The sequence below is a fragment of the Apostichopus japonicus genome, chromosome 19 (assembly GCF_037975245.1).
Source record: "Apostichopus japonicus isolate 1M-3 chromosome 19, ASM3797524v1, whole genome shotgun sequence".
NCBI classification, from domain to species: domain Eukaryota; kingdom Metazoa; phylum Echinodermata; class Holothuroidea; order Aspidochirotida; family Stichopodidae; genus Apostichopus; species Apostichopus japonicus.
This window is the reverse complement of record NC_092579.1, coordinates 5,083,734-5,103,400: the sequence shown is the minus strand read 5'-3', so window position 1 is coordinate 5,103,400 and position 19,667 is coordinate 5,083,734. Positions and strand designations below refer to the sequence as shown.

Sequence of the window (19,667 nt, the reverse complement as noted above, 5' to 3'; positions counted from 1 at the left end):
ATCAGACAGCGACAACAGCAATATTAATATATTTGAACTATGTGACCAGGTTTGGTCTTTCTAGCAGACTAAGGATAACAGATAGTTACTTCAACTTTGACAAGCTGCAAATTGCCTGAGTTTTTCCTTTCACAAATCACAAACACAAAAGCAGGACATTGGAAGAGACACAAGCTAACAAACATAAATACTATCAGTCAAAAGAGTTACTATGAACTGTAGTCACCCATGTAAGACATGTGGTTAAAAGTATAATTAAAGAACAGAAACTCCAACCCCCCCCATTAAAAACAAAACCCTCCCCCCTTTGGCCTATGTTCATTGGAAGTCAAATTAAATTATTCAAAACAAGTTTATATAAACCAGACTTGTGATACTTCATTTGATATGCAAAATAAGCCTATCCATTGCTCTGTACATTTAAAGTACATTTAAATGAAGCTGGTCGACTCTCTCCGATCTTTAATTTAATAACGATTTTTATTTCTCCAAACTCCCTGTCTACTAGTCACTGTGATAATAATATGAAGTATCTCATGTATACAAAGAACACACACAGGTACACAGAGAAGAGAGACATGAAATCAATCGTCCTGTGAAGTCGGAAATCTCAGAAATAACTTTTGATTACTTTCATTGATAGATGGTACCTAATTTTAACTTCAAAACTAACCAGTCTTTTAATGTGATGTCAAGGCAAATATGACTTGAGTCATGCAAAAATTAGTTGCTATCGCTTAAAATGTTCTTTATCTGTAATTCATGCTCTGCTTCACTGAAACAATGGCGATGATGATGACGATGATGACAATAAGTGTAATGTAACTGAACATCAAAGGTTTGACATGAACTTTTAGAATGACATGGATATGTTAACAGCTATTGATAAAGCAAGTACCATATCAAACTAAGTTTCTAATCACTAAGTACAGACAGTAATGATACCAGTATCCCATGAAACTAGACTTGGTACTCAACAGGACATGGCTATTGGAAGCTATTGATAAAGCAAGTACCGTATCAAATTAGGTTTCTAATCACTAAGTACAGACAGTAATGATACCAGTAACCCATGAAACAAGACTTGGTACTCAACAGGACATGGCTTTTGCTAGCCATTGATGAAGCCAGTTCCATATCAAACTAGGTATCTACTCACTAAATACAGACATATATGATACTAGTATCCCATGAAACTAGACTTGGTACTCCACAGGACATGGCTTTTGCTAGCCATTGATGAAGCCAGTTCCATATCAAACTAGGTTTCTACTCACTAAATACAGACATATATGATACTAGTATCCCATGAAATTAGACTTGGTACTCCACAGGACATGGCTTTTGCTAGCCATTGATGAAGCCAGTTCCATATCAAACTAGGTTTCTACTCACTAAATACAGACATATATGATACTAGTATCCCATGAAACTAGACTTGGTACCATTGATGAAGCTAATATCCTGCAAACACATAAATGGATTCAACAGGGCATGGCTACTGACAGTTACAAACACAGTCAGTAGCATAACAGGAAGCTTAAACTTAATAGCAAAACTTAAACTTTAAAACTTAAACATAAAACTAATAAGTACGTAGCTGCAGTTTGCTATTATTGTTTAAGCCAGCAGCAACATACAGAGATAGAGGACCTAAACTCAATGGAAACACTGCTACAGTATCCTATAAAGCTAGGCCTGGACATAATAGCTTAGGATAAAATAGCTTACAGTAGGATAAAATTAGTTTGACGCTTGGCTTGGACTCAACTGGGGAACCAATCTGAAGCGATTTGCTAACAAGTGTCTTGAGTTCTTCACAAGGGATCTGCACCTAATGACAGAAACCCTATAGGCACAATGGTAACACAACTGGCGATGTATGTCATCGTAAAGTGCTGCAATTGGGAAATCCTGTCAGCTAACTCTTGCAAAGATGAATAAATTAAATCAACCATCAAAGAACCATTTCATTTCCTATTTTAATGTGTCCAAATTGCAAATGTCTCTAGACTATTAGTTAGTAAGCTATTCTTAATTATAGTTCAAGATAATTTAATTGTATTAGTCCACGTTCTTTTAATTTAATTAGTAGCAACGAGTTGAACTTATTACTGACTGACATAACGAAAAATTGACTTTCACACCAAACAAACGTTTTCACAAGATTTCAGCTTTGACGAATAAATTACACGATTTAGCGAACGACATTAAAAACCAATTCACGAAAACTTTCCCGGTCCTCATTTTTAAGACGGTTAAAAGGGTGCAAGTTGATGAAACATTAAGAAGAAAACTGCTTTCTCACATTACTTTAAGAGGAAGTGTTATTTTGCAAATGTCAGTCAAAAAGATACCAGCAAAGAAAATCCCATCAAGACATCTAATTCTCCCGACTGGTAATATCCGATTATCCAATTCAAAACAATCTTAAAGACTTGTTTAAAGGTAAAAAGTTCTAGGGAAGTTTGATTGAAAGAGATGTCTTAAGTGATCGATTTCACACTCCGACATATTCGCCAAAATCACTTGAAACGATTGTGAATAATTTACCATAAGATGGTTACAAAATCTATGGCTATGTTTGCTAAAGCTGACAGGTTTCTGTAACTTTGTAAGCTTACTTAAATCACTAACAGAACTGCTAAAATCTTGATCTTTCAAAACACCTGAAATAAAAGGAACGTAGGACATGGTTGGCAATATTCTCCTTCTTTTTTTTAAGTGAATAAAAAGTTTGCCTCTGATTGGCAAAAGCAAACAGAAAACAAACCATCATTCACTGGAATTAAAGTTTCTTGAGTTCTCTTTATTAGTTTGGAACTGGAGAACATTTTGAATGGAATTAGACTGCAAGAGCGACAGAAGTAATGAATTATCTCAATAGCATACCAAAAGATTTTTCGTTCTATAAAGTAGATTAACGAGAAGACTGGTAAATGAAGGACTAAAAAAACATCCTGAGACAAACGGTAAGGTCGATAAAGGTTGCAGCCTCTTGTTTATTTGTAGCTGATGTGTTACAAGCATCCAATGAAAGCAAAAAAAAAGTTTGTTTTGAAGTCAATAGCTTTCTACGTTTGTTTTCCTTTTTTATGACAAAATGCTTGAGAGAGTTAGGACAAAGAACAGCAGGAGCATATCAAAAAAGAAAACTGACAAACATTTCAAGATGCACTCGAAAAGAGAAAAAAAAGAGGGAAGATATGAAAAGGAGACAAGTGTAGTCAGAAGACACTGATTCAAAATTAGGGTCAGAGGTCATCAAAAGGTCAATAAAAAAAGCATAAGGTCAGTCAGTGAACCCATGCAGAACCAAAATGCAAAACTGAAAGGTGCTAGGCTTGTAAACTAACCTCCTATAAGGTGGAAACCAAACCATCACATACATCAAAATGGCAGAGAAAAGAAAACAGAATTGGTTACATTGAACATAGTCAGGATATATTCAAGTTTTTTTTTCAATTGATTTTTATCTGACAAATGTAGACGATTACATAATCCAGATAAAATCGAATAGCAGAGGTACGAATGGACACCCTGATTGTCAGACTTAACATAAAACATGCAATATGACATATATTAATCTATGTGGCATCGCATCCTACATACAACAATCACAATAGTGAAGATTACTGGAAGAAAATAATTTTTTAGAAATTTTTTAATGTTTGTTCGTAATGATACACATCAAGATGCTACTTCTTGAGTGTGAGTGTGGGGGGGGGAGGGGAAGGGGGGCTAAATAAATGTCATCATTAATTTGTTATTTCTATGGAAATGTTTCAAAACTTCATAAAAATCAGTTTTCAGTGCATGTCTCAAATGCCAGATTATTTCATATCTACATGAGATTGAAAACTTCCTTTTCATTAAACTAAAAAAAGAATACAGCATAATTTTCATGAATGTGAGCTCATTTTCCAAAATGTGCCAGTTTGCCTGACTTTTTCAACTTATCTACTGCAACTAGAAATTTGACAAGAGTTGTTCAGAATTAGTATACAGATACTACTGATCTAGAGCTGTGAGGGGGGGGGGAAGGGGATGGGGATTCAATGCTTTCCTCCTCCCTCAAATAAAAATAAAAAACATTTCTGAATTGTAAATAATAGGCACGAACACAAAAAACATCATTCTTCTGGTGCAGTGAATATAAAAGTGAAAAATAAATATTAAAGTGTAAATGCATCAAACTTTTTTAAATATTCATATATTTTAGACTTTGAAATCAAATGGGAATTAAAGAATAAAACAAAACAAAACATACAAAACAGAAAGCAAGTAAAAACCATAAGAAAATCTAAATAAACAGTAAATTTAGAAAGGACTTTTTGCTAAGTAGATCATTGGACACTGACAAAGTTATAGATTTTCTAAATTATTTTATTATTTATTATTAATAACATTTTTTCAGCTAAAAGAAGTTCGATCTGGCAGGGAAATTTACTTTTTTGTTCACAGGCTTTTTTTTTTTTGGTTTTTGGATAAGAATCTTTTCTTCCTATCAGGACCAAGAGGATGCCTTCTTGGTTAAAACAATATTCTTCTAGCCGGACATGGCTGGTGAAACAGGAAATGGTAAAGCATGAGTGTTCACCTCTTGGTATTATGACACAGTTTGTAGGTGAAATGCCAAAGAGGGGAAAAAAAGAAAAAAATCCCTGAAATTTAGAAATGACAAATTGATTTTATCTTTTTGCTAGACTACTACAACTTTGCTACCAAACTTTCACTTCTTCTCCCTTTTCATAGATATTATGGCTGCATAACAACAAACCCTTTTAACACATGTCCTCATAACACACACCCTCATAACACACGTCCTCATAATACACATCTTCATAATACACACCCTCATAATATATGTCCTCATATCACATCCTTATAATACACACCTCATAATACACACCCTCATAACACATGTCCTCATAATACACACCCTCATGATACACATCCTAATATCACGTCCTTATAATACACACCTCATAATGTACACCCTCGTAACACACGTTCTTATAATACACACCAATACACACCCTCATAATACACATCCTCATAATATACATCCTCATATCACATCCTTATAATACACACCTCATAATACACATCCTCATAACACACTTTCTTATAATACACACCAATACACACCCTCATAACACATGTCCTCATAATACACATCCTCATAATATACGTCCTCATATCACATCCTTATAATACACACCTCATAATACACACCCTCATAACACACGTTCTTATAATACACACCAATACACACCCTCATAACACATGTCCTCAAAATACACATCCTCATAATATACGTCCTCATATCACATCCTTATAATACACACCTCATACTACATACCCTCATAACACACGTCCTCATAATACACACCCTCATGATACACATCCTCATATCACATCCTTGTAATACACACCTCATAATATACACCCTCATAACACACGTTCTTATAATACACACCAATACACACCCTCATAACACACATCCTCATAATACACACCCTCATGATACACATCCTCATATCATATCCTTGTAATACACACCTCATAATACACATCCTCATAACACACGTTCTTATAATACACACCAATACACACCCTCATAACACACGTCCTTATAATACACATCCTCATAATATACGTCCTCATATCACATCCTTATTATACACACCTCATAATACACACCCTCATAACACACGTTCTTATAATACGCATCCTGATAAATACCTCATAATACACATTCTCATAACTCATTATAGCTTTTCAAATTACTCCATATTTCCATCAAAATTTTGTGCAACTAGTTTGAAATGAACATTATCGGAATGCAGAAGAATCATTTTCATTCTTGGATCTATCCAGAACGGAACGACCACAGAAATCTGTCGAATTTAAACAATCTGAACAAGATGTTTGAACTTTTTTTAAATGTTTACAAAGTTGCACAGCCTATCAGCAAGTGATAATACACTGATCCTATTTGGTATTTTGATGAACTTCTTTTTTAAATTGGTCCCCAACCCCGGTTTTATTATTTTGTAAGATCTTTCATTGACACAAGTTTCTTGACACTTGTCTTCTCTCATTTTATTCATAAAATAAGTCAAATAAATTTTTTGAAAAAATTAGTTCTAAACAAATTAATTCTAGCAGAAATGTGCATTTTTTTATAATCAGTTTGATTCCATTCAGTCTATTATTAATGTTTGAGTTTAGATGTGACCACAAATCATTCAAGGTATTTGGCCAAAATCAATAGATTGAATCAAGATTTTTGGCATTTCATTCCAACTAAATAATCCATTAGTGGTAATCCATTCCCTCCTTTCTAACCCACCCCCCCTCTGCCCTTCCCCACCCAAGACAGAACCAGAACTGTGTTTGTCTAAGTTTGAAAAAATTTACAAAGATATCACAACCATGACCAAAGCCATCAGATGCGGTCAAAATATTTTGAAATATAAATCAAGCTACAGGCTTTATAAAAGTGCATGAAAGAGGAACATGATACACTTTGCACATGCTAGATTGATAGAATTTTCAAATCCAGTGAAAAAGAAGTGGGGGGGGGGGTTGACAGATATTAAAGAATACGAAGCCCACTTTGATATAATCTACTATCAGAGATCAGGATGTGAACACTTTTACTTTTCTATATGGTTCTCTGTTTCTTTATGATGGGATGTCATTATTAAAAGAGAAAGTTGACTTCCTGCAATTGATAATTTATTAAGTTAAAAAGGTTTACACAACCCCTGCAGTTCAGAATGATTCACCGCAAACTTCCGTAACACCAAAATAACATGGAAGGAAGTTAGACCAACGGTGAATCTGATAAATGACTCAACATTCTGAGGAAAAACTTGGGGGGAATGAAGTGTAAATCCTCTCTTTGTCAAGATTAATGTATTTAACTTGTAATGCTTTGGTTTGGTTTGATGATTTCAAATGCAAGTTGGTAAGACAGTAGGCTTTACTTTTTAGTTTTACACAAAGAGAATGCCAGAAAGCTTAAGGGTAACACTGTGACACTTCAGTAATTCTTAGAATACCTGAGTAAATTGCTGATATGTCATATGCTGAGAAGAAATATCTTCGCAGTAATTAAATCTGAAGCCACTGGCTCATGATTTCCACAAAAGAAAGAAAGAAAAAGAGACACAAAAAAAAGAGAGAACTGGTGAAAATGCAAAAAAGAAAAAAGGAGGGGGGAGGGGGCTTTTAAGATGAGGTGTGATGGAGTGGGCAATGGGAGGGGCTTGAAATCAGATTTTTTGGGATAGGCTGCATCTACACGCTTAGCATAGAGGACAATCATTCACTAGCCACAATTTCATGAACACCATTGTTCATATAATGAGAATGGACCCTCCACATCTTTCTCATAATTTTTCACATCATCACGAGTGTCCATCTTTTACCAGGAGGACTTAAATAAAGTGTTTTGGCCTCTGATATGTAAGTAAGATCTATTTCCTGATTACTGCTTCCCTTGCCTGACCTCAGCTCTCCATCATTCTGCAACACTTTCCAGTCTTTCCACGAGCAAAAGCGGGACAAAACAAGACTGCATGCAGCCACATTGAATCAGATACGCAAACAACATACCTTGCTTCCACAGCCAGCCTTCCTTGTCTGGATTGAAGAAGGTGTGCGTCAAATCATTGCCGTCGTCCTCGGGAATCTTGAACGGTTCGCTCTTGATGCTATCGTACAGGCTCTACACGCAACACGGAACAATATTAAAAAGACACTCGTGAAGTTACGGGCAACATAATTGGAACAGACCCATGAAAGAAAAGATCATTGTCATGAATGAGCAGCTGGAGATATAATGAAATTACTTTATTACTCATTCCATGTAACCCTTACACACACACACACACACGCACACACGCACATACACAAAACAGAGTTCCACTTGACATATTTTAGTTAGTTTCTCAAGCGAATGATAATTCTAACAGTAGAGAATTGTAAAACATCATGGATTTTTTTCTTTTCTGAAATGATTCATTGTTCTCTGTAGCTATTACACCTGGCCAATGCGTTCCCCAAATGGAATTGGTTGGAAGCATTTGTCTAGAACTTTACTTGATTTCTTGGCTAACAGGACAAATTTCTCCTAACTGGCATACAAAGCTACATGTGCTTTAGGTGAGTCCCTACATACAATGGCTTGGATATTCTATAAAGTAAATATCAATGAAGATTCCATACCATATGCCAAGGCAGATAAGGCTAACAATATCAAGGACAGTTAAAAAGTGCATTCACTTCACATTAAAAAAAAGTTCAGACACATGTTAAAGGTTACAAATCCTCAGAGAAACCATATGCTTTGGGCTGACCAAAAAATATACCCAGTCCACTGAGACAAACTGTCTCCATTATGAGATGATGTTTCAATTTTAGAAACAGCCTCAGTTAAAGTACCGCACTAACGAAACATATATGTGAATTGTATAAGAGGATACACAGAGCATAACTTAACTAAGTGTTTGTTCTTAAAATCATTCCACACAAAGAATTTTGTGCTTCAGGAACAGTTGTGATGATAACTAACTAATGGTGTGTACATGTTTGGATGGGGAGAAGGAAAAAAACGTGGTAGAAATGCATAGGAGGATGGGGGGGTTGGGTGGGGGGGGGGGAATCACCTCTGCTTACTATACGGAGTCACATATCTCTTTGCAGGGTATTGATGCAAATGCTACTTTAGTCAAGTCAGTAAGATGTTCTTCCTTAGGCTTAAATTGATTTATATTTAGGTAAGAGATGCCGTAACAGATTATGAAGTATGGAGGGGTGGGTCATGGCTTCTACCTTCAAGAGATCTCTGGGTAGGTCGCCCCCCTCGTTGATGCCCTTATTCATGATCACAAATCTCTCCAGGTCTGGCTTTTCTCTCACGTTTGGGTTGTGGAGGCTGGTGTTCAGCATGATGACAGAGAAGGACAGCACATAACAGGTATCTAGAAAAAGAAAAAAAAGAAATAAATAAATTTTATGTCTGAATAATTCACACAAAACAAGACATTTCACTTTGCTTTTTCTTAGTTTTGTAATATTATGAACAAATTTTCACACTAAAAACAATATTTCTTCATTATTCTGGAATTTAACGTCTTCCATGCAAATATAGGTGGGATGATAAGAGCAGTTGCGTGGTGTTTAGCTGTCACTCACTATTAGATCAGAATGTACCGTCCAGGGAGAAGATGTGTATTAAAAGCAAAATGTAGTGGAGGTACTGTAGAGATATAACTTCTTGCAAACTTTGCAGGAAAAGTACCATTCCCTGTTATACTCCCCACTTCCTTCAAATTGTTGAAATTCCTCCCCCCTCCCGATTCCCCTCCCGATTCCCCTCCCCTCCTAACCCCCTCTTTCTCATTCATTACTCATTTTGATCGTAATATTCCCCCGTCTCAGAGATTCCCAACATTGCATTCAACACAAACTGAAACTGACAACTGCCCTGAGGATGCTGAGACGAACCGACAACATCAATTTTCTCCCATTACTCGCCTCCTCGGAAGCAAATTTCTCTCTATTAGAAAACGAAATGGATCGGACATTTTATACTCTCCATACCATTAATGACATGCAAATACCCTCAAATAACACATACAGTATTTGTACAATACAAAGCCTAGAGGTCCCCTATGTGCGCAAGCAGACAGACAACTTAATGTAATTACCCATGAAGACAAGAAACGTAATATAAAACACATCAAAAAGAAAATACTCCCATCACCCTAGCAACCAAGGAAAAATTTCTTAAAAACGAATTGATTATTCCTTTCAAAAAACCTAGCAGACCGTGGGTAGAAATGTTTGATCTGTCACTCTAGAAAGCCCAGGATATCTGTTTTAGTCAATAAACAGGCCTGGATTGTAACTAATAAGTTACAGTACTGTAGCCAGTAGGGGAAACCTGTCTCAATATGTTACTAATTTCCTAGTGTTTTTGTGACGTGCATATTGTGGTCTTTTTTCTCACTGGGCTGCAGAGACATTTATTGATGAGTACTGTAGGTTGTGTATGGAAAGAGTCTTAAGGAACCACACATTGAAGGAGACTGTGTATCATGCATTCTGTTTTGTCATCACTGCACATTCTCTGAGATGAACACACACAGAGATCATTGCATGTTTGTGTTTTAACAGACAGCAGATTGGATGGTAGGGCAAGTAGCCATGACGATACTTTTAAATCTTGCACATTGAACAATGCTTTAAAGATTAAGTTTTAAATTGTAATATTTGGTTGATGTCTCTTCAGAGGGCCAGAAAAGCTTCTTAGCCTTGTCGGATAATAACAGCACTCATCTAGAATTTTTCTGAAGCTGTAGCAAGCTGTGACAAGGTTACCAGGAAGTACAGTAGTTATTATAGTCCAATACTGTTCCAATTCCCTTGAGGGGAGAGGGGTTGGTGTGGGGGGGGGGCAATTGCACAGGGGTGGTCAAGTGACTTAGCATTAAAATAAACTTTCGAGCATATCAATAGGCTAAAGAACCTGAGGGTAAACTGGATCTACGAAGAGGGATACATGATTTAACCCTCATAGCCTTTCTCTTGACAAAATGTCCTTATGAGTACCTTCCCTTCCTCATACTCCTATAAGCTGCTAACTGATGTCAAAGCTACCCACCTGTAGACTCAAAAACTCCTGTGTTAGATTCACAGTAGCGTTTGGCAAAGCATTCCATCATCCTATCAATCTTCTGGGCCTCTCCCGGAAGACGAAAGCTCCATAAAAATTGTCTGAAACAGGAAATGAATTGTTACGTTTGAAGTAAACAATATGTAAATGACCTCAGCCCTCAACACTTGTCAACGACACTCTCCGCTAAAACGAGAAAAAGTTCTTCATCGGTTACAACAGGTTTTGAGGCTGGGTAAGGTACAAATGCTCAATCATTCACATCCAGAATTATAAATACCGACGAGGCCCACAGGATTTATTTGTCATCTTATGAAAAGCTTGTGTGAATCTTACACTGTTAAATCTATTCCTCTAAACATCAAGTTCAGCTTAAAACAACAACTAAGTGTTATGAGCCTTTCTTTTCAGGCTCAATTGGCAAAATCTTGAAATTTGTTTCTTAAGACAAGGTAACCATGTACATATTAATGTGTTTTACAAGCACTCTATGAATATTCATGAAGTTTACAGATCTAGCAAAACCATTGAGTATCAAAGGAATGTCCTCAGGACAATTCCATACAAGCTCGATCATTTTTGAAGATAAACACTCCAGTTGTTGACTGTATTTTCTTTTTTAAGTGCCCAAAAAATAATCAGTTGGTCATGTGTCACAGTTTTTCATTTCTGAATGGCTGGGTTGGAATTTCAAACAGAGCCATTCTGCTTAGCAGCAGTTAATCAATCCATGATATCAAAACAAAGCAAAGATAACTAGCACAAAACTACCATAAAAGTTTGGTTTGGGCAGTAGTTTTAGTAGTTAACCTAATGAGTCTGCCCCAACCAAGCTAATAACTGACATTGTGGGATTTCAGTTCTAAATACTTGCTCAAAACTTGATCAAAATCAACCCAAACCAGTCTGTTTTGATACTGACAGCTGGTTTTAAAGTAACATCCAAACATGAGTGCACAACCAAAGTTACATAAAGCTAGTGCATTTGTTATTCCAATTAATTGAACCGTATCAAGATCTTACCGGGTGTGTAATGGAAGCTGGAGGGAAGGAATGGGGAAGGGATGTGGACGAGGAAGGAATGGGTGGGGAAGGGATAGGGAGGGGAGGAGTGGGAGGGGCAGGGATGGTAGGGGAGAGGGATAGGAAGCAGGAAGGGATGGGGAAGGGATGGGTGGGGAAGGGATGGGATAGGGAGGGGAGGAGTGGGAGGGGCAGGGATGGTAGGGGAGAGGGATAGGAAGCAGGAAGGGATGGGGAAGGGGAAGGAATGGGAGGGGGTAGGAATGGGAGGTGGTAGGGATTTGAGGGGACAGGGATGGGGGGATGGGAGGGGGAAGGATTGGAGGGGGTAGGAATGGAGAGGGGGCAGGAACGGGGAGGGAGCAGGAATGGGAAGGTAGGCAAGGAGGATGGGATGGGATTGTGATAAAGAACGAGGGTATAGCAGGGACGGACAGAAAAGGTTATCTTATCTATTAAACAAAAAGTTAGAATGGATATTAATTATACATACCTTAAAGCTTGGACCAAAATCATGTTTTTGAATTCATGCAAAGCAACAAATGCATCCATGACTTTGTTATTGAATTCTTTCCTGCAAAACAAACAGAAAGTAACAAACAAAGTAATGAAAGGTAAACATAAAATATTTACTTTTCACAAACGAATAGAGTTGGATAACAGCTCAGATAAATACAACGCCCAGGATTCAAGTTTGCCAAGAATTCTTTTGACAAAAAAAAAAAAAAAAATCAAACAATATTACTCGTCAAATGCTATAATCTGCATTTTTTCTACAACAAAACAGGAAACTGACAATATGATACATTTTTCAGAACGCTATGTTGAATGAGCTATGAATCAGAATACAGTACTTGTAACTCTTGGATGATACTGAAATACACTGAAAATGTATTCTAAAAGAATTTATTATCAACATTGTCATCCTGCAAAATGCTACAAGCACCTCCAAACATATCTCCTACCCCCTCCCTGCCTCCACCCCCCCTTTCTCTCCCCCTGAAAAAGTTGACCAATTGAAACATACAAAGAACAAAAACTACTAAACCCCCCCCCAAAAAAAAAAATAATAATAAAACCCTAACCTCTACTGAAAAGTTTTCATATATTTTGTTTTCTTCAAATTTTCAAACAGATTTTATCAAAGTTTGTGGTAGAAGTTGTGTGACCATTAGTACAACAATCTGAGGTTACTGTCCCATTTGGCCCCGAGAAGTTTATATTTATAAATGTAAGAGCTCAAATGACTACTTTCTGTTATGTACAGTTAAAAGCAAACTATGAACTATTTAAAAGAAACATCCCCCTTTAGACAAAACATTCCTGTTACACTTGCCCTTATGTGGTAATCTTTGTTGATGTTAGCTTGCAGTATAACAGTATTTTTGTGGTTAGACATGGAGAGTAAAAGTTCATTGTAACACATGATCCCATTTTTTCCACATGATGCTGACCCAGCTGCGTCAGCATGAATACCTCAATAGAATCAGTTTCCATAGATCTGCTCTCTCCTGTGCTGACATGACACATTCAACACAGTACATAGACACTTGTACAAAGCCTTGTGGAATTACCCTTATGTCTATCCCTTGTACTAAACTAATCCATGATGAACGGATATAACCACTACCCCTCCTTGATTGCTTTCAATTTACTCTAACAAATATTGTCTTCAGCTAATGATACGCTAAATTGCTTTCAATTAGCCACAGTGATACATGTACCGGTCGGAGATAAATTGTCTGAAAGAATCTAAAGTAATCACACTTGTAAACTATAACATTTAAAGATAATCAAGAGTGATGTGAAATCTGTGTCTGAGAGAAGATTTTTTCTTCATTTATTTTAGGGCATTGGATTTTGCACACATATGGAAGTGATTTACAGGGTGGGGGTGAGGGGGTGAGGGGGCGGGTGGGGCGCTGGAAGAGATGGTTAAAAGAAAATTTTAGGAAACACTGTGAGCCTGACCATGTAACTGAAACAAATTGCAAAATCTTTTCCAGGGTATGCGTGACATATTCAAATCATGTTTTTCGCCTGAGAGTATACAAATAATGAATGGTTTTGGGTGCAATAGTGCAAATATTTCATGAGTTGAAAGATGGAATGTTCCATTCAACGAGGCACAGCCGAGTTGCCATGGAACAAATTACATCTTTCAACGAATGAAATATTTGCACTATTGCACGAATGGAAACCATGCATTATTTGTATTATACAACACCTTCAAATTTGGATATTATTGGATGTAAAATGCACCCATACTACAGATTGTATTGAACAGACAGGTTTCTCTTGATCTCTTACCATTGAAAAAAGTGCTATCAAAAGAGTATAACGCATGGTTCTATCATCATAGCGTGCAATAGAGCGGATTTTGCATGCAATCGACGAGCAATTGACCAATCACATGGCCCGAATATAATTAGGTGTTGTATAACCGCTGATATGGCATGACATCTTCACTCAGTTCTATGAGAGTTCATATCAATTGAAAATCGCAATACGATCTTTTTAAGCACACATCTGATAGAGTTCGACCCCAGCCCTTTCGACAAGAAAGCTTTCTCTGTGACATCTATTAAATCCTCAAAATTTGTATGAAAAGTTTGTAAAGAAAAAAGAATTTTTCAACCCTTGGAAACAGTTCTTCCCTCAAAACACCTAACCCTCTTGGGAAGACAATATCCACAAACAGACTTCTTGCCTTACAACATAAAAACAAGACAAATTCAAAGTCCTTTGAATCCATTTCTCTTCACATCATAAATGTCTGACACCAAATCTTTTTTTTTTTTAAAAGAAAAGATAAAGTCAATTTCTAAACATACACTATAGTCTGATTGTTGAAGTTCAATGATAGTGAAAACAAGTCATGGAAGCCATCTATCATCTGCTCTAACAATGTCAAACAGGAAATATGAGAGATTCAACCATCCACTTTAAAAATAAGAAATAAACTTCAAGAGAGCTGCTGGATTCAACCTGTCAAAAATTCTGAGACAGGGAGAGACTTCTAAAACAATGAAATCCTTTCTATATATGAAAAGGAAAGGAAAGGAACTCCTCAAAGGAGTTAGGTTAAGCTTGACATAGCTATACAAGAACACCTCTGTAGCTCAAGTGGTGTGTTTGACTAATATAGTAATCTTTTTGACTACTGTACCTAAGGCCGACAGGAAAAATATATATCTGTAAGGTCTTCAGTATTATCACCCAAATATGCACTTTGAACTGCATTTTATCCACGAGGAGACATCTAATTGTGTCTTTTCTGATCAGAGGCACCTTTTGGCAATTTTGAGCCTGCAAACATTTCTGGACCAATGCTGTTTCCCTTAAAGCAGTTTTTTTTGTCCTTTTCTATGATTTTCTTAATCTCATTGACCCCATGATGACATAACGACATACATAAACTAGCTTATCTATTCAAATCTAACTTCGAACATTGTTTTGCTCAAAGACATTTTCCGTTAGGATCGCAATAAACCCCATCCATAATATGAATATTTAAATTCTATGACCGTCATTGAATAACGAGGTAAATAATTTTCACTTTGCTGGCGTCGTAAACTTGTTTCCATCTTCAAGATGATATTAACAAAGACTTAAATATTGTCTTCAAACTCCTCCAACTCTGTGAATCAATCGCTTCATGTCTATATATAAGAAAACTTCAAAGAATTACCAAGTACCAACAGCCCCCCCAACACCCCCTCCCCCACCTCCCAACCCCTCTCTAATGTCGTTGACTGTGCACTTCATGCTCTCCTGTTGCAGACATCAAAGCTTACTGATAACATTCACGAAATTTAAATGAATTGAATTACCCTATTCCCAGGTAGTCCCCAATGGCTGTCTTGTTTAAACCTTCTCCCTTGAAGAGGAATGCTGCAACCTCTTCTGGTTTCTCCACCAGGAGGCCATTTTCAATCAAATACTCGATACCCTTGAGGAAGAGAGAAAAATCACATTTTCTTTTATTAGGGATACAACATTATTATTTTATGCCTTACAACCCACTGTGGTAGCTCTGACTTGGGTTATTTTCTGTGCATACAATATTTTCAAGGTACTTTACCAACCTCCTCCAACTCCGCCTCCCCATCACTAAGAATGATGGACACCTTTAAAGGTCCATCAATTTTAATTCTCTCCCAGCTACACACATTTCAAACTCACAGTCTCCAGGGAAAAATTTTAATTGACTGATAATAACAGTCAAAGAAAATATTGAACTTTGATATTAAACTGCCATTAAAATCAATTTGCATTCAAAATCAGCACAAACTGGGCTTTCTGCGACCTCATCACATTTTTTTGCAGGCCCTTTGCCCTTTTAAATCCTCCCAGATTAGCCTTTAACTCAAATATGCAATTCTTCTAATCCCCAAGTCGCCAGCCGCGGGGTCCACTCGACCTGAATAGAGACCACCTGATGTGAACAAGACTACAGAGAAGGTCACATGACCAAATCGAGTGGCCACAATCCTTTCATATTTCTATAAAGTGTCTCTAATTGATTGTTATTTCACACCAATGTAAGAAACATGGAAAGGTACATCTGAGAGAAAACTACTGTGCATAACTAGAGTAAAAGGCCATTGCCGGAAGGGCTGTGTGCAGCAAAAGTTACACAGCAGAAACATGTGTGATGTACTCTATTGACTCCATTGAACAGCATCAGTCAATAACAAACACAGTTTCTTTAAGGCTTTTGTTGAATTTTTTAACGTAACGACTAATACCTTAATAGGATGCAAAGTTGCTTGACGCTATGTTTACCGTAAGTATTAAGGTAGCAAAGTACTAGAGAGGAATAGAGATAAACCGTCAAGATAAAAAGGAAATCTGAAGTTGCTTTTCCACTTCTAGCATACTGTAATACCAGGAATTCTGCTTTGATGAAGCCCTTAAGAATCAGACACAGGCATCAAACTATAACACATTGATTTACTTTGAGGTCCACTTAGTGGCCCAAAATTGTTAGCATGTTAAAAATCGCTTGAAGGTTTGAAAAGTATTTTGCTGGTGGTTCTAAATTTCCAAAGTATTTCCAAATATTGAGCAGTTGCAAATACTGTATAGAGACAATCAAATACTTCAGACATAGAGATAATAAAATATCTCAGTGAGGAAACATACTTCGGAGGGCCATATTAAAATGCTATGTACCTGAAGAGGTTGGTGCATGTACGACCATTACGTGACTTTATGTTTATCGCATATTTGGGGCCAATACTGACAATATTTAAGCGAAAAAATTTGAGAGAAAATTGCAACTAAATGCAACACCAAAGGTAGTGCAAAGAAGATATTAGGCTGTTTAACTCTTACATTAATTATTCATCTGGAACTGCAGAACAGCTATCCTTGTTTTGATAAAATTAAAACAATTATAAATTAAAAATATTGAAGAAAAAAAAAATTAAGCTTACAAAACCTACCACTTATTTCTCTAAGTAAGATTGAAATTATTCAAAATGAACATTAAAACTAATTTTAACAAAATACAAAGAAATTAATTTTCATGAATATTAACATTTCACATTGGATTTCTTTTTTGTTTTTTAAAATGATTAACTTCTTGCTCAAATTTAGAAAATTAGAAAGTTGAGAGTATGGAGTTCAAAGTTGTCAAACACAAACTGTTTTGTGTTGTTCATTGATAGGTGTGTCTATGAGGGTTGTATTGTTGAAAACAATGAGAAGGATATACATAACCTCGTTAAGACTGACAATGTTTAATAACAAACTTTTCTTTTCCTGGCTTCGTTTTAATCTCATATTAACGACTCTCATCGTGTGTAATACCTTGAAATATCATACAGAATTGAGGAAATGACCTGGTCAGTTCGTAAACTGGCTCTAAATTAAAGCATCCTGGCCTCGGACAGAAATAGAGACAAAATTATGTCCTTAGTCTCGATCATCTGATTCTAATCTCCTCCTCATCTTTCCTCTTTGAATCAATTGAGTACATGACACTAAAATGTCCTTGTTAGGGACATCTTTTTCATCACAAACAGATTTTAGTTTTGATCAACAACATTGTGAATCCACTCAATGGTACTACATATCCCCCACCTGTGTTTGTTTCCTTCAGACCCCCTCAAAGATCAAAATTGTCCATTAACAAGCTCCAAAATGAGCTTTCCTGTTTTTTCCTCCTGTAAGATTTCCTATGTTGAAATGTAACATGTGGTTAACATCTAACAAGCCTCACAGTCATAAATATGGAGCCAATCAGAGATTCCTTTAACAGTTGTGTTCAATCAATATAACTCCTAAAAAAAAACATGATTGTTTCATTCTTTTATTTTATTTTTTTTGTCAAAGTGGAATACTGAATTCTTTGTTAAATCTTGAAAGTAAGGCTATTGTGTTTGTCAACAAAGACCATTCACTTTGGTGGGACCATCTCAAATAATAATGATGGGTGTAACATAACGATGATGGGTGTGACAAAACAATGATGGGCATTAGACGCCCTAAACAAGAGACTGAAACTAAAAGCCACAAAAGATTTTTTTTGTTTTGTCAATTAACATTAATGTAAGTCATAACATCTGGGAATAAAATGTTGCAACAGTTCAATATGTGACATTTACTTTCCATTGATGTGTGTTCCTTCAAAGCAAAACACCAAGCGTTAGCTCAACAGCCTTTAAAGTGCAGATTATGGACAGTGAAATGAATCGTAAACTAACCTTCTTGGGGTCCATGTTAAACTTATTGCGTCCGGTATTCAATTGCTTCATCTTGGAATCGGTCCTGTGAAATAGCAAGAGAAATACATAATCATTTTTACATTCTTGTCACAAAAAATGGCAATATTTGACCATCTGGAGAAACAGGACAAATAGAGCCATCTGTTAAAGTTTATGATAGCAAAGTCACTTCATTAACCATTAAAACAATACTTGTTATTCTCTTCACTGGATACAAAAAAAACAGTTTTCATTATTGTTAAAATGTATACACTCAAACAAGGCTTTTCATCCCATTCTTTTCTTGATTTTGTTCCTTCTTGCTATAATAATACTGACAAATATTATTTCTAATCAAAAGAACCTTTCAAAACTACCCATGTCCTATCCCCCTCTTTCCCGCCCCTCCCACAGACACATGCCTATACTGATTACAGTATACATATGCAATACTACAGATAAGCAACTCCTACAACTGTACACAAGGTTAAAATTAAGGCTAAAACTTCACCAGATGCGGCATTTGTAGGGGTCGCAGTATCTAATTATGGGTGTTATTTGATCATCCATCTAATCTACCTAATACCATTTTTTATTTATTTATGACACTTCATGGATTCCTACTGTACTTCTCTGTAATTTCCCATTCTTTTCAAATCCACCTATAACATTTTTGTTTCTCAGGACATAAAGACACATGTATATCAAAGTCCAAGGGCCTACAGGCCTTCTATTTTCAAGTGGCCCTCTATGTATAGGCCCCCTGTACCTCTATGTATAGGCCCCCCCCCCCGTACCTCTCTATCTTGCATCTAAGGTATCTCATGACAGATTTGCTGTTTCCGCCACTCTTATTTTTCTGCTCCCTCAGAGCTCCTCATGCACATACCCCTCTCCCCTCCTCTCCCCCTCCCCTCCCAATATCTCTGTCAATACTTACTTTTCGTCATAGTCCATTGCTTCCAAGTCAGCATTGACATTGGCCATTGCATCTTCCAAGTCCTGAAAAAAACAAGAAAAATGATCCAAGAATTGAAGCAAGAAGTGTGAGGAAAGGTCAACTAAAGGGGAGGGGAGGGGGGGGGGGGTGAAAGCATACTGTACATGTGCTGCTATTTCACATGCTGGCAAATGCACACAGACTATAGGACCATACCTTGACAATATCTAAGGCTTGCAACATACTGTAGCTGCAGTCATGCTCAGAGGTTACGTAAACGGCTAGACTACGGTGGTGG

At 36.6% G+C, this 19,667-nt stretch overlaps 1 protein-coding gene across 8 annotated transcripts in view; it reads right to left on the bottom strand.

The window, feature by feature from the left end:
- Positions 1 to 19,667, bottom strand: part of LOC139960535 (cytohesin-3-like) — an 82,803-nt gene that overhangs the window by 13,635 nt on the left and 49,501 nt on the right. For 6 of the 8 annotated variants that reach the window (XM_071958968.1, XM_071958964.1, XM_071958969.1 and 3 more), the window contains exons 3-9: positions 19,370 to 19,431; positions 18,430 to 18,493; positions 15,550 to 15,668; positions 12,210 to 12,290; positions 10,682 to 10,794; positions 8,848 to 8,996; positions 7,629 to 7,741 (exon numbers count right to left, since the gene is read on the bottom strand). In XM_071958968.1, coding sequence (XP_071815069.1) covers positions 7,629 to 7,741; positions 8,848 to 8,996; positions 10,682 to 10,794; positions 12,210 to 12,290; positions 15,550 to 15,668; positions 18,430 to 18,493; positions 19,370 to 19,431 — 701 coding nt within the window. The remainder of the gene's footprint in view (positions 1 to 7,628; positions 7,742 to 8,847; positions 8,997 to 10,681; positions 10,795 to 12,209; positions 12,291 to 15,549; positions 15,669 to 18,429; positions 18,494 to 19,369; positions 19,432 to 19,667) is intronic. The other 2 variants (XM_071958967.1, XM_071958966.1) reach the window with 1 other exon arrangement.